At 36.4% G+C, this 25191-nt stretch overlaps 1 protein-coding gene across 1 annotated transcript; it reads left to right on the top strand.

The window, feature by feature from the left end:
• The first annotated feature begins 627 nt into the window (after positions 1-627).
• Positions 628-6843, top strand: LOC140180084 (protein FAR1-RELATED SEQUENCE 5-like). Its single transcript, XM_072220481.1, has 5 exons — positions 628-786; positions 5523-5634; positions 5752-5894; positions 6075-6173; positions 6280-6843. The coding sequence occupies exons 1-5, from the start codon at positions 628-630 to the stop codon at positions 6841-6843; spliced, it is 1077 nt and encodes a 358-aa protein (XP_072076582.1).
• The last annotated feature ends 18348 nt before the right edge of the window (positions 6844-25191 follow it).

Raw genomic sequence — 25191 nt, 5'->3', positions numbered from 1 at the left:
CACCTGTATATCACGTCATAATCATTTTACGCTACCAACAATCGGAAAAATGCTTAGTTTTTATATTACTATAGTGAAATTAGATACCAGTTTTGTTGGGTTTAAACCGAATTAGACCATAAAAACTAGTTTTCAACAAACTGGTTTTTATTCAAAAAGTGTAGTTTCAGTTTACTGATTTTGTTTAAAAATTCTGGTTTATTTAAAGCAGTTTTTGTTCAGTTTTGCTAAACTAATTTTCTTGACCACCCCTAGCCCCGATGATGAATAATGGATTTCATTAATTATACAGGAAGCATTATATGACATGGGAATTGAAGCGGAGGAATACTTTGGTGACTATGAAAGTAAGGATGATGGGTTCGATTCGGATGAAGGAGTGTGGCCAGATGATGTCCTTCGAATGGAATTTAACACTCTAGATGAAGCCAGATCCTTTTATAATAACTATAGCCGATTAAAGGGGTTTTCTACAAGGCAAGGGAGGAAGGTAACAAATAGTGCAGGGGATATTGTGCGATACACATTTGTGTGCAATAGGCAAGGGTATCGAGAGAAGAAATGGTTAGAGATGGCTAATCGAAACGGGAGCACAAGACTGTGACTCGTTGTGGTTGCCTTGCCGAGATGAGGATAAAGAGAAAAGATGGGAGTGGCAAATGGTACGTGTCTCAGTTTGTGGATGATCATAATCATGAACTCGCATCTGGCAAGTTCGTCGATTACTTGAGGTCGCACAGGCGGATATCTGAAGTAGAGATTGCACAAATGACTAGCTTGAGGGAGGTTGGTATCATTATTCCTAAAATATATGAATCCTTCGTGGCACAGGCTGTGTAAGGTCCCACATCGGTTGGGGAGGAGAACGAAGCATGCCTTATAAGGGTGTGGATACCTCTCCCTAGCATGATGCGTTTTGACGAGTGAGTGTGGGGGGCTTCGGCTAGCATCCCTATCGTCAAAGATAAAACCGTGAGGCCTTGTGTGCCAAAGCGGACAATATCGTGCTATCGGGTGGTCTGGGCTGTTACAGATAGTATCAGAGCCAGAACCCGGATCGATGTGCCAGCGAGGGCGTTGGACTCCCTTAGGGGGGTGGATTGCAAGGTCCCACATCGGTTGGGGAGGAGAACGAAGCATGCCTTATAAGGGTGTGGATACCTCTCCCTAGCATGACGCGTTTTGACGAGTGAGTGTGGGGGGCTTCGGCTAGCATCCCTATCGTCAAAGATAAAACCGTGAGGCCTTGTGTGCCAAAGCGGATAATATCGTGCTAGCGGGTGGTCTAGGCTGTTACAGATGGTATCAGAGTCAGAACCCGGATCGATGTGCCAGCGAGGGCGTTGGATTCCCTTAGGGGGTGGATTGTAAGGTCCCACATCGGTTGGAGAGGAGAACGAAGCATGCCTTATAAGGGTGTGGATACCTCTCCCTAGCATGACGCGTTTTGACGAGTGAGTGTGGGGGGCTTCGGCTAGCATCCCTATCGTCAAAGACAAAACCGTGAGGCCTTGTGTGCCAAAGCGGACAATATCGTGCTAGCGGGTGGTCTGGGCTGTTACAGATGGTATCAGAGCCAGAACCCAGATCGATGTGCCAGCGAGGGCGCTGGACTCCCTTAGGGGGTGGATTGTAAGGTCCCACATCGGTTGGGGAGGAGAACGAAGCATGCCTTATAAGGGTGTGGATACCTCTCCCTAGCGTGACGCATTTTGACGAGTGAGTATTGGGAGGCTTCGGCTAGCATCCCTATCGTCAAAGACAAAACCGTGAGGCCTTGTGTGCCAAAGCGGACAATATCGTGCTAGCGGATGGTCTGGGCTGTTACAGAAATGTAATACCCGGTCTAATCGAAATTAATTAAATAATAAGTTAAATAGGAGCGAAAATGGTTGGAAGATTTGGCAATTGGAATTTGATAATTTAAATATGATATTTGGATTCAGTGAATTTTTCCGAGTCAGAAAACATAGTTTTCTGCGTAAAAGCGCGCAGTGAAATTTTGACCGGCAGTACCGGTTGAGATCTGTCTGGTACTACAGCTGAGGAAATTGATTATGAGTAAATAAGATTAAGAAATGGAGAATTATAATTAGGGAAGGTAGAAATATTTAAAGTGCGATTTAGAGCGCTAATCTTAAAGGTTTTGGCCCAAAATTGGGCCAACGGACAAAAATAAGTGAACCGGGCCTAAGTGGGCACAAGACCCAACATATATAAACATTAGTTATGAGCATTTCAGCTCATTTTACCCTAAAAGGAAGGGTTGGGGCGCTGATTTGGAAAGAGAGAAGAGAAGAGAGAAAACCTAACTCTCTTTGATCTTTAAACCACCATAACTTGAGCTACGGAGCTCCGATTGACGAGCCATTTTCGGCCACGCGTCGCTCTTCTCATACTCTACAATTCTATCTAAGTTTTGTGGTGAGTATTCCATTCATCTCTGCCTAGTTTTCGAATTTCCCTACTGTTACACGTTTTTGGGTAGTTAGTGTTGAAATCTTGTAATTTTGGGTGTTTAGGGATACTCCAACATGTGTTCTAAGCGGGTTCTATCCCTACTTCATATGGGCTGAGGTAAGAAGTGCTCAAACCCTTGTGATTTGTCATTTTTATGAGCCCTAGGTTGATGTATGTATGTGATATTGGTTATGTTAGTGTATTTGGTGATGTTGGTGCACAATTGGGAGATTGGTATTGCTTGAGGAGCTTTGGTGAGGCTTGGAGCTAAGGTTGGTGAAGACTTCCAAAGAAGAGGCTCAATTGGTTTGGCTACAAGAGGTACGGTTTAAGTTTTATTTAAGTACCATGTGGTGTGATGAGAATTCCTAGGCTAGATGCCCCTATGATTAAGTTTGAATTGTGTGGCCTTGTATGCTTGGTGTATTGAAAATTTGATGTATTGGGTAATGAGTATTGATTTGTGGATTATGCATTTAAATTGTGAAATTGGGCCGGAGGCCGTGAATTTTGGGCCGGAGGCCGGAAAAAAGTAAGGAAGGTAAGTTTACGTGTGCATTGTATGATGACACAAGTGATTGGATAAATTTCAGATAATGAATATATGAATGATTGGGTTGGTTATTGAATAATAAGGTTTTAGGAGTTGAAGTGTGGAATTTGGTAATTTTGGGTGAAATTATGTAGATGAGGTATGTTTGGTTTTGGTTGAGATATATTATGTGGTCATATATGTGATTATGATTATTGATGCCTTGATGGCATGATGATGCATGAGAGATATGTATGTTGTGATATATGCTTGAGGAATGATTAAGGTTGATTTGTGGGTGAAGCCACGTGATAGTGAGTATGATATTGATTATGTATAATGATAGTTGATTAGAAATAGTATTGTTGGAAATTGGGATGAGGAAGGATGTATGACATGTTAATGTGTTTGTAATTTAGCCATTTGTTTGAAATGGGTAAAAAAAATGGTTATATGGTGGTTTTGTAAATTGTGGAAAGGTGTTAATGTATGAGTTGAGGAGGCTTGATGTTGATTTTGGTATATTTTGATTGATTTCAAAAAGGGAAGAAATTGGCATGTTTTGGTTGATTTTGAAAAGAGTTGAAAATGGCTTGTTTTGAAAATGGCACTTTGTGGTTTTGTGTGAAAACATGGTTTTTGGGCATACTTAGACGGGACATAACTTGGACTGTGGATTTCCGTTTTGTGCCAAACTTGTTTAAAAGTGGAACTGGATCCGGGATGTCCATGCCGTTCGAAGAACGGGCGAAAAACGATTTAAAATGAGGAAGTTATGTCCGCCGGAAGATTGGGGGTTGAATCTGTGAATTCTGCAGCTTTTAACTTAGAAAATTTTTAGCAAAATGACCCTCCGCGCGTAGGCGCACTTGGCGCGTACGCGCCATTCTTCAAGAAGGCACCATCCACGCGTGCGCATGATGTGCGCGGACGCGTCGATGCGCTGCACCAATTGCCCAGCCATTTTCCCGAGAGTTGTGCCAGAGTTGTGCCAGTTTTGTGCCTGGGCGCAAGTGCACCCACGCGTACGCGTGGCTGACGCGTACGCGTGGCTGACGCGTACGCGTCGTTTGGCAAATTTTCAATCCACGCGTCCGCGTGCATGACTCATACCGTCGATGAGTTTTGTGGCCATCTACGCGTGCGCGTGGAGTACGCGTACGCGTGACCCTGTTTTCATGCCAAAGTTGATTTTTGAGTTTTAAAAGCTAAATCTCATACTTCTAAGCCTCCGATCTCACCCCTTATGTATTAAATTATTATAATAAGCCTAGCAATGAGAAAGGAGCTAGGGGATGTGGTAACTTGCGAGTGAAGTAAGGGAAAAAGTTATGATCAATGATGATCAAAGATGATTATATGAGATATGGGGGATGACGGTGGAAGTACTGTGTATGCCATGAGACGAAGGGCTATACTTATTGATAAATGGCCGGTTCTTGATTGAACCATGAGCCGGATGGCTGAGTTATTGCCGGGTTACGGCAAAGCCATTATTATTTATGGCTGAGTATAAATGCATATATGATTAATGAATGAATGTGTTAAATGGATAATAATGAAAGATGTTGAAATGTGATGTGTGACCCCAGGTAGTAGGCAGTGGCGTTGTCCACTTGCTCCGGGTATGAGACGGGAAAGGATGTTTATGATAAATGAGTTTAATTATGGAGTTTTGAATAAATGTGTATTTATGATACCTGGGTAGTAGTAAGGGTTGTGGTTCGTCCCACTTGCTCCAGGTCAGAGATTGTGATGCCTGGGTAGTAGCGGCAGTAGTGGTGGATCCACTCGCTTCTGTAATAGCCCAGACCACCTGCTAGCACGATATTGTCCGCTTTGGCACACAAGGCCTCACGGTTTTGTCTTTGACGATAGGGATGCTAGCCGAAGCCCCCTACACTCACTCGTCAAAACGCGTCATGCTAGGGAGAGGTATCCACACCCTTATAAGGCATGCTTCGTTCTCCTCCCAAACCGATGTGGGACCTTACAATCCACCCCCCTAAGGGAGTCCAGCGCCCTCGCTGGCACATCGATCCGGGTTCTGGCTCTGATACCATCTGTAACAGTCCAGACCACCCGCTAGCACGATATTGTCCGCTTTGGCACACAAGGCCTCACGATTTTGTCTTTGACGATAGGGATGCTAGCCGAAGCCTCCCACACTCACTCGTCAAAACGCGTCATGCTAGGGAGAGGTATCCACACCCTTATAAGGCATGCTTCGTTCTCCTCCCCAACCGATGTGGGACCTTACAATCCACCCCCCCTAAGGGAGTCCAGCGCCCTCGCTGGCACATCGATCCGGGTTCTGGCTCTGATACCATCTGTAACAGCTCAGACCACCCGCTAGCACGATATTGTCCGCTTTGGCACACAATGCCTCACGGTTTTGTCTTTGACGATAGGGATGCTAGCCGAAGCCCCCCCACACTCACTTGTCAAAACGCGTCATGCTAGGGAGAGGTATCCACACCCTTATAAGGCATGCTTCGTTCTCCTCCCCAACCGATGTGGGACCTTACAGGCTGGGGGTTTTAACCTTGTGACGTTCACGAAGCAAGACATGTATAATGAGGTAAGGCGACAAAGAGGAATGCAAAATGGAGATGTAAGCGCTGCAATTCGATACTTGGAATGTGTTTCCCGTGTAGACAACAGAATGTTTTGGAGGTACAAGATTGGGTCGGAAAACAATCTTTGTGACCTATTTTGGAGTGACGGGCGCAGTTAGTTTGACTATGCAATATTCGCAGATGTTCTTGCCTTCGATGCTACTTACGGTCGAAACAAGTACAATTTGCCTATTGTTGTGTTCTCGGGAGTTAACCACCACAACCAAACATGTGTCTTCGAATGTGCAATGGTCTCGTGCAAAACGCAAGAGTCCTACATTTGGGTTCTGCAGTAGTTTTTGGAATGCATGGAAGGAAAGGCCCTTATGGCAGTCATCACATATGAAGATACCTCGATGCGAAATGCTATACGTCATGTATTTCCTGAAACCCATCACAGGCTATGTGCTTGGCATTTACTTCCTAATGCAACCTCCAATATATGTGACTCATGATTCATCCAGCTATTTAGACACTGCATGCTTGCAGACATGGAGGTTGACGAGTTCGAGGTGCAATGGGAGGCGATGCTGGATGAGTGTAGGGTTTGTGAAGTCGAATGGGTAAAGGATTTGTACCGCAAAAACTGCATGGGCGACAGCATACATCAGAGGCCAATTTTTCACAGGCATAAGGACAACGTCCCGTTGTGAATCTCTACATGCCAAGTTCGGCAGGTTTGTGGAGAGTAGATATGGGGTCCTTGAATTTGTCACAAACTTCCAAAGATGCATTGATTTCTTGCGAGACAATGAGGACGAGCTTGAGTTTCGTTCATGGTATGGAACTCCAGTCTTGCAAACTGAGTTTGTTGAGCTTGAGAAGGACAGGTGGACAAAGTACACACGGGAGATGTTTTGGAGATTTTGTGAAGCTCTTAAAAGGTGCGTTCGAATTCACATATGTAAATGCAATGAAAATGCTGAGGGTGAAGTATATGTTGTTCAAAAATATCGCAGGCCGAAAAAGAAGTGGGAGGTTTCGAGGCAAAATGTTGGTAATAAATTCAGCTGCACCTGCCTGAGAATAGAATCATTCGAACTGCCCTGTGTCCACATACTAGTTGTGTTGGTGCGCTTGGATTATACTATCATTCCCACTACGCTTGTGCTCCACAGATGGTCGAAGACAGCAAAGTTGCACTATGGCTTAAATTGCACTGGAAATGAAACACATGAGCAAACAACAACATATAGGTCCCGGCTGGAAGCTTTTGCTCAGCTATGCACATGACTAGGCTAGGTCGCATGCATGAGCGATAAGGACTTCAAGTACTACTCACATAAGGTACTAACTAACACAATATGCCTGGAAATTAAGAATGGCCTTAGGCCCCCGGAACACATTGGAGTAACGGCAGAGGAACAACGAGTGAAGGACCCCATCAGCGTGAGGACAAAGGGTACCAATCGACTCAGCCAGGCATCCGCATCGACCGGGAAAAAATGGCGCAAGTGTAGCAACTGTGGCCGACTCAGTCATCGAAGGACCCGTTGTCCAAATCGAGCAGGTTAGGAGGGTGGCCATCCGTGTCTGGGCGTGAATAAGAGAGTTTGAGGCACACAGTTAAAGATGATCAGGTTTTTGTTTCTTTTCTGCTGCATGGGCCCGTTCTTTGATGTAGCATATTACATTTAATTCCATGAATACTTGGTCTATGTCCTCGGTTAAAAGGTGACTATATTTTTTTCATGCAGGTGGTGTAAGAAGAGGCTGCTTCCAACAACCCGGAGGCTGTGTCACTTGGTGACCTTTGATATGCTCCGGAGTGGCACATGTTCATTTTAGTGGCACTAGTATATTAGGGGAAATGTTGTCGCTTCTTGCGGCTCCAGTAACCGTTGACTAGTTGTAGTAAGTTTGTTTTATAGCACTTGATGTTTAAAATTAAAACCTTTAAATATGGGTGTTGCTCATTTGCATATTACTAGTGCATATAGTTAAGTATCTGTGAATTCGGTCACAAACATTTCAGATCCGTGAAGTTGGCATTTATTTACTTTTATTCTTTACATTTTACACGTTACATGATGTTTTGCTTGTCAGCACATTTTTTATGAGTTAGATCTGAAACTAAAGAAGTATCTCAGAGGACTAGCTGCTTCTTTTATGGTATATAGTATTATCATGGTAGCTAGATTCGATACGTTGGCAGCCAGTGATATTAACTCTTAATCTTAATTTGTAGTATTTGAATGATAGGCAGCACAAGCTTCAAGTATCTCTTAGAGAAGAATTATATGGCAAAGCTGTGCAAGCTGCTGCGAAGGCAAAAAAGGTAACTTGTTTTCCATGTGTCCTTGACGTTGAACAATGAAACTAAATTAATTATCTTATTTGTGAACATTAGATGGTAATTGCCAGTATTGTCCCATAATCCAAGGTTAACTGTACCAGCAACAACCACAACATTTTCACTAAAGTTGTCAAAGACTGTAAGCACATGGTCCTGTTGTTTGTAAGAGATTTGAAGAACTACACATTCTTGAAACAATTAGTTAAATAAAATATCAGATGATGTCATGACCTATGCTGTTTTCATGACATACCATGGGGAATGTGTTGCTGGTGCAAGCGATTAAGATACATGTCTTTTGCACGCTTAATGAACCTTGCTATGTTTGTTCTTTTTCATTTACCTTACTCATTTTCTTCACTGAAACAAAGCTATTCTTCAAAATATCATTTTGTTGAGCCATTATTTACAGGCTTCTATGTGTCTTGGAAAATTTGAGCAATAGAGATATGAGGAGGTGGAGAAGGCGAATAGGGTGAATTCTGAATTTTCAATAGAAGTGGAGGGTGAGAGAATAGCAGTATTTTTAGAATAAATAAATAAAGGCAAGAAGTAGTTTCGCAGGCACCAACTTCATAGTGAATAGTTCTGCGTGTAATTATTTAAAATATAAACATTCATTGTGTGATGCTGTTACAGATCTTTATCATTTGTTATTGCATAAGGGGGGAAAGGAATTATTAATTTGATGGTTTAGGATTATGTTCAAGGCATTATCATCTATGTATCACCAATCAAAAGGCGACCAATTTAACACCTTTTAATGTCTAATTTTGGAGGCAATGATTATAAATAAATACGTAATTTTTCTGTGGAGATCAGGGGGATCCACTTACAAATAAACATTCGTAGTTGTTTTCCTCTGGTGTTTCTAAAAGCGAGTTTGGTGCTGGCCCCGTATCTTCTGCTGCTGGTTTAAGCTTTAGTATCCTTTTTCATAGCAATGATAACTGATTAATTTCTCTGTAATGTGTATGTCCTCCTGAATGTTTGCATGTTTCTGATTTCTTATCTTTTCCATCTCTAATAATGATAACTGATTAAGGCTTGTGTTTTCTGTTTATTATTGTTATTTCTAGTTTAAAAAATTGTGCAAGTGGTGAAATCTTAGTGGAGGTAGATTCTTTTGGAGGTAATTCAAGAAAGCTAAGATAAAGTGCCATTGCTCTATGATTTATGAACTCATTAGGTATTAAACAGAAACTGTTGCAGGTTATATGCTACAAAACTTAAACTAGATTCCAACAACAATGTTGCCGATACTTGTTTATGATCACATTTCAGCAAGAACATTCATTACAAACACTTGTAGGTCGGCCTTTGTCATGCATCATCCATTTTTTCTCACGAGGTCCTGCAAGGAGGGCGGGTTGCTTCTTAGGACATTGGTATCGATGGTGTGTCTGACTTCCCTTGCTGCAAAACGATATTGGAGGGTGCGGATCAGCATAAATATTGAGAACTTTTATTCATTGCAATGTAATTTGGTGCCAAAACTTTAACTGTTAAATCAGAGTTAAAGATTGAGCTCCGAATATTTATAATGTTCTTACTTCAGAAAGATTGTTTCGTTTCGTATTCCAAATTCAAGCTACCAAAAAAATTTTCATTCAATTTTTTTAGATACAGCCTTCATTAGACTTACCACTCTAAACTTTATATGAAATTTCATGTTAATCATTACAGTACATAAACTGTTGCTCTAAATCTAAACTAAATTACTAAGTTAAGGTAATGCTGTCGAACAAATTAATAATTGTTTCATTTGTGATGATAATTGTGTAAGCAAATTTCCCATGATCAGATCAAATGATATTCTAATATTTGATTATCTAAACAAAGTCTTACAATTTTTTGCGCATTCCCTTACAGTTACTTTATTTCTGTCTGGGCACCAAATATAACATTATTTGAGTGAGTCACACAGTCTATTAATGTGAGCTCAAAAAATAAGGTCAAAATCTACTAAGCACTTTTAACTGAAATATCCATGCCTCCCCCATGGATCACACGAATGAAAGGAAAAATATAGCCACACAGGATGTATCAACCTAGATTGCAGTCCGGTTTGCATAAGTTATACATGAGCCAATATTACTATGAATGTAACATAAAGATAGGCATTACATCAACGTAGAGTTCATGACATCATGCTTAACTCAAAGACATACCTTATATAAACATAGTCATAATGACTATCATGCTTGATGCATCATTCTTAACTCAAACACATACCTTACATAAAAGTAGTCATAATGACACCCATCCCTGATACTGTAAATACCATCCTAAATTAGCAAGGACACCAAACATAAGTACTATAGTCAAAAGGATTTGGTCTTATCCACCGTGATTGCAAAAGGGTAATGTGTTGATATGGGTGCTCCTGCCATAGTGGAGGGACCACGCGTTTCCACACTTTACCATCCAATTAAGATCTATTAGAGTCCTAGGCTTTATACATAGTAAATCTTACTAAGCTATTTTACAAACCGTTATAACCGTTCGCAACACATGCACATACGAGACAGCCATGTTGCATGCATCCATGACCTTGGAATCTAGTCATGAGCGCGCATGAGGGTGCGCCACAGCTTCTCTGCCTCCTGATCCACAGCTTGCTTCTTCTGGTTCCAGTCAAACAAGATGATAATTGTTGCAGTTTTTATTCTCACCTTTCCGCTCATCATGACACCAAGCCTCCTAGGGTCAAGTAACCCGTCATTCAGCAGCCAATAAAGGCACCACACAGCATAATCGTTGCTAGTTGTCACAGAAATGACTTGTTAGAACCCTAAATTAGCAAACTAAATACTGGTTTGGCAATAATAGTTGCACATGACATAGACTATCACTAAATAAATCATTAAAGCACCTGTTTGGTAGGTTGGAAACTCCTTTGGGATAATTAGAGTCCCCAAGTTGTAGGATCAGGAGAGATCTCTATGAAACTGCTAAGATTCTGCTCTTGCATGAAAATTTGTGACAAAGTTATCATCTGCATGAAACATGTTACCACGGTTAGTTGCTTGGCAAAGTAGTTACATACCACACGGAAGTCACAAAGTCATTAGAAAACTATGAGAAAGGACAAGGAAATTACGATTGTACGCATGTTGCGCTCTCTACGTTCCATGGTTTCTTCAGTCTTGGTGATATCAAGAGCGTAAAGCTTGCCTTGTTTGACGTGGACTACCATAATATACCATGAATGACTGGGTTCACATATGGAAATAATAACCTGTCATGATCACAAAATAAGGTTTCCCCACATCTGCCTACCACCCTAACATTACAGAATCCGAATTTGAAAGCAAAGAACTTTAATTTATACCTTCTCTAGTTTAGTTGTGGCAGGCATCCAGCGACACAGGTATTTTTTAACTATCATATCGATGGGCCTCAGCTGAAGCACGTCAACAGCGAAGGGACTTGGGAAGAACCAAAAATGAATGGGAGATTCTCTTGATGCTCTTAGAGAAGCAAACAGGACAACAATGTTCACAATCTGCCATTTCCAATACGAGGAACCCATTAACCAACAACAACATGCTAGTCATCACCGACAAAGTACGTATATCAGCAGGTCGTTTATGTTTAGTTGGAGTCACTTACATCAGAGTGGGGAACAAATTTTGGGTTCAAAGAGTGGAACATGCCCCTGGTGACCTCCAACTCATAAAATTTGAAGATTACCTCCCTACGACAAAAAATGAAATTACTTAAGATATTCAGCACTGGTTTGGCTATATAGACTGGCAACCAGGAGACTAAGATAGTATCAAATTACGAAAGGACTTACTTAAGGTCTTCTGTCTTGCCGTAAACATACGCAACGATGTGGCACTCGTCGTAGGTTAGATCCATATCCGCAGTTGGGTCGAAAACCATCTTATAGCTCTGCAATCAACAGAAAAATTGCATAGTATGCATACCATACTTACACCTAAATTAATAAGGTTTGCACAGTTTTCCTTTGTTACCATGGGTATAAGAAAGATAGGGGAGTCAAGCCGTGAGATCAGTCAAGGACGCCTGACTGCGCTCCCACCCTGCCTTGGTAGAGCTATCCACTTTCCCGCCAACTCTGGTTGGATCTCGTTTGTATCATCAATAGTAGATATCGGCAGTTTGGGAGGGTCTGAGATAGGACCTGCTTGCTTCACCTTATGTATTTTGGGTGGAGGCATCGGTGTAGCTGAATGCGAGAATAACTCACACACGACACTTGTGCAGTTAAGTTGTTGAAAACCGAGGAGGTTATTAAAGGCCTGCAAGATCTGGGAACAAATTAGCTTAAATTAAATGTTAGAGGTGTCGTATCAAAAAGTTGGTGACACAACTGTAACACATGGAGAAATGTTGGGAGTTATATGTGTACACCTTATCAGTTGACCGTTGATCGGGCAGCGGCGCGTAGTGTTCCCGCCAAGGCTCAGCTTAGGTGTGCCAGCTTCCCAATGCATCATAGACCCAGTTTGCAGTCCCATCTGCTGCCCGCCAACAACTGGAGGTGGGGTAGATAGGTTCTCGTCGATGACAACGTCATCATCGTAACCAGGGGAGTTGGGAATTATGACATCGCACATGTACCCGGAATTGCTTTCTATAATACCCTTCCCTTTGTTTGCTGCATTGATTAGGTAGGTGTAGGTGTGGATCTTCTGATCCGTTTGACATCTTGTGGTGGTAGTGGTTCCTGTGTCTGGGCCGGGATGTCGTAACCCAGCACTGTGATAGTTTCCCGCAGATGTTGTCACGTTGGTAGTTCCTGTAGTAACAATCAAGGGGGTCACACCGCTTGAGTTCCGGACCTTGAGCAAACGCTGAAGTTCAACCAGGTTTGCTTCCAGAGTAACTAATCTAGCATCGATCCTCTACATACAAAAAGAAAAAACTAAAACTTTTCACAATGGGTTCCACGAATTATTAAAGCTACAAAGCCACAAAACAAGACATATTTAATTGAGATTGAGTATCTTCGCGAACGACAGACATACTTGATGAAGACTTTCATCGGTTGCATTTGATAAAAAAATTTGGTTATGCTTAAGAGGGGCCCTTCAAGGTCAAACTCCCACATCATGTACACTACATGTGTCGGACCCCAGTATTGACCAAAATATATGCTAACATTTATAACTTTTGTGCCACCCCATGTACACTTCATGCAGAATCACTGTTTATATTTTGTTTCACCAAAACCCCCTCGACTTTACTAAAACAAGTGATGAAATAATGGTGTCAGGCACGAACCTTAACTGCATCCAGAATGCTTCGGAGAACGTTGGAGATGATGTCGGCTCGGCCCTGTTGACCCTCAGTTGTTGTCGTAACTCCCTCAAGTGGCTACTGTGTTAAACCAATCACACACAAAAGGTCTTAGGTAGATTATCCAAACAACATCTTCTACAAAAACAACAAATCAACACGGGTTTCCAAGGGTTTCGGATACTCACCGCATTGACTGGCAACTCTGGGTTGACGTTGATGTTTCCAACGTCGGTGGCTGATTGTGCCTTAGTAGGGCACTGAGTCGAGAGAACCCGCCTACAGAGAATAAAGAGAAGGTTACTTTAGAGTTAACAATCGCATCTAACTGGGAGTGGAAGTGCAAAATAAGAATCCCTATTTCGTTAGAGAACGTACCCATTTCCTTCTTCCGATAGTTGAGAATCATTCGGCACAACTTGTTCATCCCCCATGGTTAACGACATAGTTAGGAACACAGCAGCGGAGGTTTGGAAATATGGAGTGAGGAGAAGATATGGAGTTGGATGAACGTGGAGGTGCAATGAGGGATCCCTATATAAGCAAGTTTGCCTCTGTGCACCTTAGCTTTTTCTTTTCCAGACAAGACGTGACGATGGAGTATGGCTGATAAACCCATATTTTATGATATATTTTGTGCTTAATTTGAGTGATTTATTCAATCCTTCACCCACTTATTCATATTAATTGCATGGTTTTACTTCTCCTTCCTTATTATGTGATGTATGTAAAAAACATGTTTCCTATGCTTTAAAATTAATTATTTTAATTACCTTTATTTCCATTCGATGCCGTGATTAGTGTGTTGAGTAGTTTCAGAACTTCTAAGGCAGGAATGACTCAAAGGATGGAAAGGAAACATACAAAAATAGAAGGAAAGCACAAAACGGAGTTCTTGAAGAAACTGGCATCCACGCGATCGCATGGGCGACGCGGACGCATGCCAAGCGCGAATCAACAGTGACGCGGCCGCATGACTGACGCGACCGCGTGACAAGAAAAGCTCCGAATAATGCAACCGCGTGACCCACGCGGACGCGTGACAGAGGCTACGCACCAGAAATTGCAGAAAATGCTCATAGCGAATTCTGAAGCCCTTTTTGGCCCAAATCCAAGTCCATAAGGCATAGGCCAGAGGTTATGAAGTGAGGGAATGCATCCATCCAGAGGGAGCTCGCCAATTTTTACTTCCCATGATTTAGATTTAGTTTTGAGAGAGGTTCTCTCCTCTCTCTTTAGGATTAGGATTTAGATTTAGGATTTTTATTCGCTTTCAGGATTATCTCTTTTGATCAGGTTCAATATTCCTTTTATTTACCTTTGCAAGCTACTTTATGAATCCTTTCATGTTACAGATTACTCTTTTATTAATGTTATTTGAGGTATTTCAGTTTAATATTGATTTCTTTTATTTATGCTATTGTTGCTTTTACTCTGAAGACATTTTTTTTTATTCCAGTAGATTTACTTTCCCCCTTTTGGTTTTGGTTAAGAAATCAGTAACTCAGGAGTTGTCAAACTCAAACATGATTGATAATTGTTATCTTGTTAATTGAATTGAACTTCAATAATCCCAATCTTTTCTTAGGAAATAAATAGGATCCGAAGATCAAACCAATTAATCCCTTGACCTTCCTTTATATTAGTAAAGGCTAACGAAGTGGAATTAAGATTCAATTATTATCATCATTGATAAGGATAGCCAGGATAGGACCTCTAATTTCTTATACCTTGCCAAAAATTTATTTTACAGTTATTTATTTATTTTTAATTGCCATTTAAATTATTTGTCATATTCGTTCCTCATTCTTGAAACCCCAAATCTACAATCTCCATAACCAATAATAAGAACATACTTCCCTGCAGTTCCTTGAGAAGACGACCCGAGGTTTGAATACTTCGGTTATCAATTTATTTAAGGGGTTTGTTACTTGTGACAACCAAAACGTTTGTAAGAAAGGTTGATTGTTTGGTTTAGAAACTATATCTACAACGCGACTGTTTTATTAAAAATCTTAACTGGCAAAAATCCTAACGTCAATGGCCCACAGAGAGGGCGTGATGACTGTGATCCGATGTGCACCCGCTTTAGGTTGCTTCGTGCCCACTAGACCCGGCAAATATTAATTCCTCCACCCTTCTCCAGTTTGAATGTTGTGTTTCAAAAGCCACAAATGAGTTTATCATGGTCAGGGCAAGCCATACATTGATTCAATAGATACCATCAAGCCCTTTACTTGGAAAACCTTGGCTATTTGTGAAAGTTAAGAATTTAAAAAAATTTAAATACCAAAAATCATATGCTTAATAAAAATATATTTTGTCATTCTAAAGTATTTAAAATATATTTCTAAAACAAATCAACCAAACATATTTTTAGTATTTTCTATATCTGAAAATTTATCTTCTTTTTTAAAAAATTGTTGAAACTTTTTATACTGTGAAAACTGAAAAGTTAAACATAAAATTTGTTTTTGTTAAAATAAAAAAAGAAATCAAAAAAAAAATTTTGCAACTGAATGCTTTCAAAACTTTCATTTCACACGTGCTTCCCATTGCTACCTCCAATCAAACAAACCGTCATTATCTCACCTGCAATAGAAGAGCGGGATTTACATTCCCGCTTATGACGATTTCCCGTATATTGAACAATGGTTTGCTTGTACACCACATGACGAAAATCTTCTTTATATTTGTAATCATTATCATATTCTAGAAGAATTTCTGCAGAAGATGAAATCTGCACAAGGTTTGTTACCTGCCCCCTACAATAGGGAGATTACTTTCGGCGTTAAGCCAATCATCAATGGTAAAATTCGGTGCTACATCTGCGTTGATGTATCTACACACAACCCGGGCTAGGAGGCGCGAATGGAATAATACTGAAACGCAAGTTTCATTTGATCCCATCCATGACACATGAATGGCCACGATCTAACTATAAAATCTAACGGTGGAAGACACTTCGAGACGTTTCCAATTCTTTTATCCTCACTCCTGACGCCACGTGTTGGAACAAAGGGTTTATACACATCATGGTTAGGGTTGATTGGTCCGTCAAAAAAAAACTAAGAGAAAGAAGATGATGACAAGATACAATAAAGACAAAATTATATGTTTTAGAAAAACATAAAATAACATATCATTGGACAAAAGATAAAATTAACGGTTAGTGAAATTTACACACATAATTCTTTTTTATGTAAAAATATAAATATTACATCTATGCGTATCTAAATTTAATTTCAATAATTTAAAATTTATCTATAATAATATATAATGGCAAAACATGGATTTGGTGTCCAAGATTTTTCTCCAATATTACCTTTTCATTAATTTCTCCACTACTTGGCCATCTTGACATAACTTTTACCCGTAGTCTTTTACCTCTTATCTGTTTCTCTCTTCTCATCTCATCTCTTATTAGTATTATTGAATACAGATAAATTTTTTTTATTTAATTTGCCTTTAATCTAATTTATCTTTTTTTTAAAGATATCACAAACAGAAATAGACACATATCTAAAATTGTTGACCTTCAATATTTTACTTAAGGTACTCTGTCTAAATTAATTATTATAAATTATAAATAATAATTTTTTTGTTTAAATCTATGTTTTGATTATTACTATTATATTTTTTTTATTCTTAGTAGCTATGATTTATATAAGAAATTATTTTATTTTTGGTAGAATTTAAAAACACATTAATCTCAAGTCAATAATATATTTATTTTCTAAACATTCAAATACTTAAAATAATAGTAGAATTGGTCCAAATCCAAGTAATAGATGGAACAGTAATAATATTAGTGGGTATAAATTATCATTTTTTAAAAGCTTTATTTCATAATTAGTAAACTTTTAATTAGTAAACATTAAAAGCTTTATTTCATAATTAGAATTTACAATTATTTTTTTACTCTTTTTTCTTCTTCGTTAATTACTTTTTGACTATCCTAATATTTATACTTATCTTCACATAATATTTTATGTACATGTTAATTGACATAAAATTTTTTAATTTTTTATAAGTTATTTTTAAAGTGTTATTCACTTTTAAGTGTAACTAAAATTAATAATTTAATATAAATTGATAAATTATTTTACTTTATTAATTAAAATTATTATGTGATCGTTATTATTTCTCTATTCAACTAAATATAATAATACAAAAAAAATTTATGTTTTTTGAAATTTTAAAAAATATGAATGTAATGATCTTTGAATTACATGACTTAGAATTTAAAGATAATTTTTTAAATGCATATTGATTAGAAATAAAAAAAATATTGTAAAAATATTACATAACTATTAGAAAATATGTTGATTATATACATGCTAATTTAAATAGCTAAAATAAAATAAAATAACAAAAAAATATATAAAATTTCACCTTTTGTTTTGTGGTACAAAAATAATATATAATGATATAATAAATCGTAATGCTTTGATATAAAAAAACATAAAAATTTTAAGATAAAATACAAATATGTGATATTTTATACATTAGATAATTTAAAAAAATACTCATTATAGAGGAAGTTAAAAATATTTTGACCTAAAACTATTTAATAAAATTAAGAGAGAGAGGGTGTTAAAATTTTTTAACTAATTAAAAGAATCACCACTATTAACCTATTAAATTTGAGTAATATTAAGTAAGAACTAAGAAACAAACGCAAATGATAAATTCAAAAGTTTTCTATTTTATCTTACATAATATTTTACTTTAAATTTATGAATAGTATTTAAATGACAAATAAAATAGTAAAAAGATTCGCATTAGTTATAAAAACTAATGTCATCTTTATAGTACGACCGCATTATTTCAAAACATACAAAATAAAATAATAAAGTATAGTTTAATTAATGTGCACAATAAAACAAACGTATAACTTATATAATAGCAGTCAAATATGAAAAGTAATGACAACCATATGTTTTAAGGTATTATATTAAATTGTAACTTAAATTTATAACTATTAGTTAAAAACTTACAATAATATACTATTTTTATTATATTAATTAAAATTAATATATTTTGATATTAGTTTTTAGGATTACTAACATTAAATTTTAATCATTTGAACAAATTTTTTTAATTCTTTATGTCTTAAATTTTTTATTAATAGAATAATAAAATTACTTAACAGGCACGTCAATAAAAAACTATTATTTTGTACATCTAGATATTCAAAAAAGACAAAAATGATTTCTTTTAATAACACTTTAACCACTCATAAAAGTTAACGTAGTGGATGGTTATAGAACAAAGTGATAGATCAGATTGAAAATTGTGATAATAGTACTTGGTGATAATTAATTACAATCGGGTAAAGAAAAGTTTGGAGGAGAAAAAAAAGAAAAAGGAGAACAAGACAATATAACAATTGCGCAGAGACAATGACACATATGTATATAGAAAATAATAGTAAGAGAACTAATAGTGTGTGATACAACGAAGGAATATAATAAAAGTATAAATTAATAATTCGAAAAAAGTAATAAAATTAAAGATAATTTAATAAATTGAATATAAAATTTATAATTATTCACGAAGATAAAAAATGATTTGAATATAATGTTTTATCTTTGCTTCATAGCTCAAATGACATAGTCTTTCCATTCTCACCTAGAGATTTTGGATTCGAGTCTCAATCATAACTGTTGAAAAGATAAATAAATAAACTTATGTAATGTTTATAAATAATTACTTTATAAATATTTATCATTATTTTGTTTCACATAATAATGATATAATAAATTTTTTAATATTTTATTTAATTTACATTTATAAATTATATATGTTCTAAAATTTAAATAACTTAAAAATTTTTATATTTATTTTTAAATAGTATTCATTTTAAAATTTTAAATTATTTTATAAAATTTATAATTTTAAAAATAAACATATAAAAATTAATCCCTTAAAAACAATAGAAAAGCAGCTGATAATGCCTGTTGAGCCGCTAGTTTTCATAATTCAAAAATAATATTCAATATTGTCCACTTTATATTTACGCTAGCAAAACAGATATGCACACCAACTTTTTTTATGGTGCTCACGAAGTGGGTAATAGACAGCACAAGAAATACATCGCACGCTAAATGAAGAAGTTGCCGATTTCTCACCTGGTGCAGACGAAATGGACAATGGTGGATGATAATAACACTAAATGGTCAAAATAGTCTTTAAAATATCACTATTTTTTTAAATTAGTGCTTAAAAGATTTTTTTATTCAATTAGTTATGTTAGTCCTTCTGTTATTTTATTTATTGATGATATCAAAATTTACTAATGTGACATATTGAAATTAAATCACAACACATATTTAAAAGTTTTAATTGACTATTAACATGACTAATTTATGAAATTAGATCAAATCAATCTCAAATTGAAGAATTTCAATGCCTCGAGTTCTTTCTCCAATTATATTTTGATTTAATCTAATTTCATAAAATAATCACGTTAATAGTCAATTACAATTTCTAGGTGTGTATTAGAGTCTCACTTAACGTGTTACATTAGCAAATTCTTATACCACTACCAAATAAAGTGACAAAAGAACTAACAGGACTGATTTAAAATCTTTAAATGATAAAATTGATTAAAAAAACCTTTTTAAGAAATAACTTACAGAACAAATAATTTTTTAAAGACTAATTCGACCATTTGCTCATAATAATAACAATAATAATTCTAATTATAATAACAGTAATAGTAAGTATAACAGTAGTGAATATTATTATTTAAATTAACAATAATAATAATAATAGTGTTTAAATTAACAATAACAATATTTAATTTATAAGAAAAATAAATCAATACAAAGTATATTTTCCTTCTGAGTCAAATGTGCAAAATAATATGCTGATCTTTTTGCGATTAAGATGTTGTTTGACGAATGTTCTCCTCAATTTTTCATACCCCTATGTGGCTTCATCGTTATCAAATCATTCTAATCCTAAGATTTTTTAAAAATATTGTAACCTTGTCATGTGTGTCTCTTGGTCCCACCACCATATATGTAAAAGGTAAATTATTGAAGTTTTTGGAACTTAATTAAAACAAAAGTGAAAATAAAATAAATAGTATCTTATTTTTTAACATTTGTTTTGTATTTTTATTTTTTAATAATTTTTTACCTTCAAACATCTTATAAAAACAATGAAAATGCTAATTGCACTGATCCATTAAATAACATGTTCACCACCTATTATTTTTAATTGGTCATGTGAATGAAGTTGAAAAAGCAAACTTCACACGCCTATAAATAGATAAACAATCTGAAGAATATTATATATATAGTAATAAAAAATCTTTTCTCTCTCTTTTATATTACTAATACAATTCTTTTTTTTATTTTACAAGTATTTTTGAATACTCTTCTCTCTCACTCTTTACATATAATATTAGTAAATATATTAATCATCTTTATTATATTGAGATAGTAATTATGGTACTAGAGTCTTTTACTTATATTTCTTTATTTTATATTTATTTTACAACATGTTATCAACACGAGACTCTAACCAAATTTTAGAAGATTCCAGGTAACAAATTTTTATTATGTCAAAGCTCTCTCATCTTGAATTTAATACTCTTGATATATCTGGAAACAATTATTTATCATGGATACTTGATGCTAAAATTCATCTTGATTCAATGGATCTTGGAGATACCATTAAGGCTGAAAATAATACATCCTAGAAGGATAAAGCCAAAGCCATGATTTTTCTTCGTTGTCATCTTGACGAAGGATTGAAAAATGAATATCTCACATCGAAAAATCCTACAGATCTTTGGAAAGACCTTGAAGAAAGGTATAATCATCAAAAGATGGTGATACTTCCTCAAACCCGTATGAATGGATGCACTTGCATCTACAGGATTTTAAATCCATAAATGAATATAATTCTGCACTGTTTCGAATCACCTCACGAATGAAATTATGTGGGGAAAAGATATCTGATAATGATATGTTGGAGAAAACTTTCTCGGCCTTCCATGCCTCGAATGTGCTCCTGCAGCAGCAGTATCAAGAAAAAGGATTTAAAAATACTCTAAACTAATTTCTTCCCTTCTTGTTGCTGAGCGCAACAATGAGTTACTCTTAAAAAATCAGGAAGCACGCCCAGCTGGCGCCCCCCATTTTCTGAAGCAAATGTGGCAAATCCTAACCCTAGAAGAGGTAAATGGCAAGGCTTTGGTAGTAAGAAGAAAAATGGAAGGAAAAAGAATTATATTCATAAGAAAGTATCTCACCAGAAGTGGGATAAAGAATGAAACAATGGGCAAAATAAATCAATTAAGGATAAATGCTTCCGTTGTGGTGGAAAGGGCCATTGGTCACGTACCTGTCATACCTAAAGGCACCTAGTTGATCTTTATCAAGCATCCTTGAAAAAGGATGACAAAGGAAAGGAAAGAAATTTTGTTTCAGATGATGAAAATTCCACCACTCATTATGATGTATCTAATTTCTTTGAGCCTAAAGGCACCTAGTTGATCTTTATCAAGCATCCTTGAAAAAGGATGACAAAGGAAAGGAAAGAAATTTTGTTTCAGATGATGAAAATTCCACCACTCATTATGATGTATCTAATTTCTTTGAGGATCTTGAAGGAAATATTGGCTATTTGATTAATGATGGAATAGTTTAATATGTGTGTTTGTTAAGTATTCATGTGAATAATTTTACTGTGCATGTACTTTTTCTCATTTTATTATTATTATTATTTGTCTTTGAAGAGAATGGCAAGGATATATAATGAAGATGTATGCCTTACAGATAGTGTAAGTTTGCACACTATTCTCAAAAGTAATATATATTTTACCCATCTTGTGCCAAAAGAATATGTTAATACTATTATTGGTTCGGACAATGTGATAGAAGGCTCCAGAAGAGCTATAATTTTGTTTTCTGGAGGAACAACATTCATAATAAAAAATGAACTATTATCTACCAAGTCTATGAGAAACTTGTTGAGTTTCAAAGATATTCGCCGAAATGGATATCATATTGAAACAATGAATGAGGGAAATCATGAGTATTTATGTATCACAACTCATGATTTAAATAAAAAGGTTATATTAGAAAGTTATCCTCACTTTTATTTGAGTTGTATTATACCAAGATTAGTGCAATTGAATCACATGCCATTGTAAACCAGAAGTTTACTAGCCCAAATGAATTCATAATTTGGTACGACCGATTGGGTCATCCGGGAACAACCATGATGAGGAGAATTATTGAAAACTCCCATGGATATTCACTAAAGAACCAGAAGATTCTTAAATCTAGTGAATTTTGTTGTGCTGCATGTTCTCAAGGGAAGTTAATTCTAAGGCCATCACCAATAAAGATTGGATTTGAGTCCCCTGAATTCCTAGAAAGGATTCAAGGCGATATATGTGGACCTATTCATCCACCATGTGGATCTTTTAGATATTTTATGGTCCTAATAGACGCATCTTCGAGATAGTCATATGTGTGCTTATTGTCTTCTCGCAACCTGGCATTTGCGAGATTACTGGCTCAAATTATTCGATTAAAAGCACAATTTTCAGAAAATCCAATCAAAGCAATTCATCTTGATAATGCTGGTGAATTTACTTCCCAAGCCTTTGATACTTATTGTATGGCTAATGGAATAAGTGTTGAACATCCAGTAGCTCATGTTCACACACAAAATAGGTTAGCAGAATCACTTATTAAGCGCCTCTAATTAAATGCTAGACCCTTACTTGTGAGAACAAATCTCCCAACCTCGGTTTGGGGACATGCTATTTTACATGCTGCAGCACTTATTCGTTTGAGGCCAACGAGTTACCATCAGTTCTCTCCTATGCAATTAGCTTTTGGCCAGCAACCAAATATTTTCCATTTAAGAATATTTGGGTGTGCGATATATGTTCCCATTGCACCACCTTATCGCACCAAAATGGGACCCCAAAAAAAATTAGAGATATATGTTGGATATGATTTTTCCTCTATAGTGAGGTATCTTGAGATACAAACTGGAGATGTATTTAAAGCCCGGTTTGCGGATTGTTATTTTGATGAATCAAAATTTTCAACATTAGGGAGAGAGAATAAGCTTCCTGAAAAGGAACTTAATTAGAATGCATTATCGTTGATGCATTTAGATCCTCGATCAGGATAATGTGAACTAGAAGTTCAAAAGATTATACATTTGCGAAGAATAGCAAATGGATTGCCTGATGTATTTTTCGATACAAAGAGGACAACTAAGTCTTATATACCAGTAGAAAATGCCCCAATTCAAATTGATGTCCCAGTTGGACAAATTGCCACCGAAGCAAATACACGCCAGAAGCGTGGCAGGCCTGTCGGTTCCAAAGACAAAAATTCTCGAAAAAGAAAATAGGTAAATACTATTTCTGTTGAAAAAGACATTGTAAAGACACCTGCATTTGTCCAAAATTTTGATATAATTTTAACGCCAGAAGATGTTCAGGTACCTGAAAATTGTGAAAATGATGAGATCTCGATAAATTATGTCTTTGCAGGAGAGAAATGGGACTGAAATAAGAAAATTGTCAATGAATTATTTGCATATAATGTGGCATTGAATATCATGCATGAAAATAAGGATCTTGAGCCAAGATCAGTCCAAGAATGTCGACAAAGGAATGATTGGCCAAAATGGAAAGAAGTCATGAAGGTTGAGTTAGACTCACTTGCAAAATATAAAGTCTTTGGACCTGTAGTTCGTACACCAGAAGATGTAAAACCTGTTAGATACCGATAGGTATTTGTGAGAAAACGTAATGAGAAAAATGAAGTTGTACGCTACAAAGCTCGACTTGTAGCACAAGGTTTTTCACAAAGGCTCGATATAGATTATGAAGAAACGTATTCCCCTGTAGTGAATGCGATAACATTGCGTTATTTGGTCAGTTTATCTGCATATCAAACTGCATATGCATTTAATGGATGTGGTAACAGCCTACTTATACAGCTCATTAGATCGTGATATCTATATGAAAGTCCCTGAAGGATTAAAGATATCTAAACCATCCAATGAATATTCACAGCGATTATACTCAGTTAAATTGCAAAGATCTTTATTGGTATGAAATAATCTAGACAAATGTGGTATAATCGTCTTACTGAGTATCTGGCCAAAAATGGATTCAAGAATGATGATATCTATCCATGTGTTTTCATAAAGAAATCGTTATCTGCATTCATTATAATTACTGTGTACGTTGATGATTTAAATATCATTGGGACTCCTGAAGAGATTCCAACAATTATAAAAATACTAAAAGAAGAGTTTGAGATGAAAGATCTTGGAAAGACTAAATTTTGTCTCGGCCTGCAGATCGAGCATACAAAAAATGGGATCTTTATTCATCAAACAACATACACAGAAAAGATCTTAAAGAGATTTTATATGGATAAGTCACATCCATTAAGTACCCCAATGATTGTAAGAACTTTGGATGTGGAAAATGATCAATTCCGTCCTAAAGAAGAAAATGAAGATATCCTTGGTTCTGAAGTACCATATCTCAGTGCCATTGGAGGGCTAATGTATCTTGCTAATAATACACGACCTGATATATCATTTTTTGTGAATTTATTAGCAAGGTATAGTTCCTCTCCAACCAGAAGATATTGGAGTGGAATCAAACAAATCTTTCGATATCTTCATGGAATAGTTGATATGAGATTGTTTTATCCCTATGGATCCAAGTCATAATTAGTTGGCTATGCAGATGCTGGATACTTGTCTGATCCACATAAAGAGAGATCTCAAACAGGATACCTGTTCACATATGGTGGCACAGCTATATCATGGAGGTCCACGAAACAGACGATAGCAGCAACCTCTTCTAATCATGCTGAAATACTAGCGATACATGAAGCTAGTCGCGAGTGTTTTTGGCTCAGGAGTTTGATCAAATATATTTTGTCATCATGTGGACTGATTGATCATAAGATAGCTCCAACTGTCCTGTTTGAAGATAATACAGCATG

The sequence above is a fragment of the Arachis hypogaea genome, chromosome 16 (assembly GCF_003086295.3).
Source record: "Arachis hypogaea cultivar Tifrunner chromosome 16, arahy.Tifrunner.gnm2.J5K5, whole genome shotgun sequence".
In the NCBI taxonomy this organism is placed as follows: Eukaryota; Viridiplantae; Streptophyta; class Magnoliopsida; order Fabales; family Fabaceae; genus Arachis; species Arachis hypogaea.
Note: the sequence above shows the minus strand (reverse complement) of the source record. Positions and strands in the feature narration are given on the sequence as shown.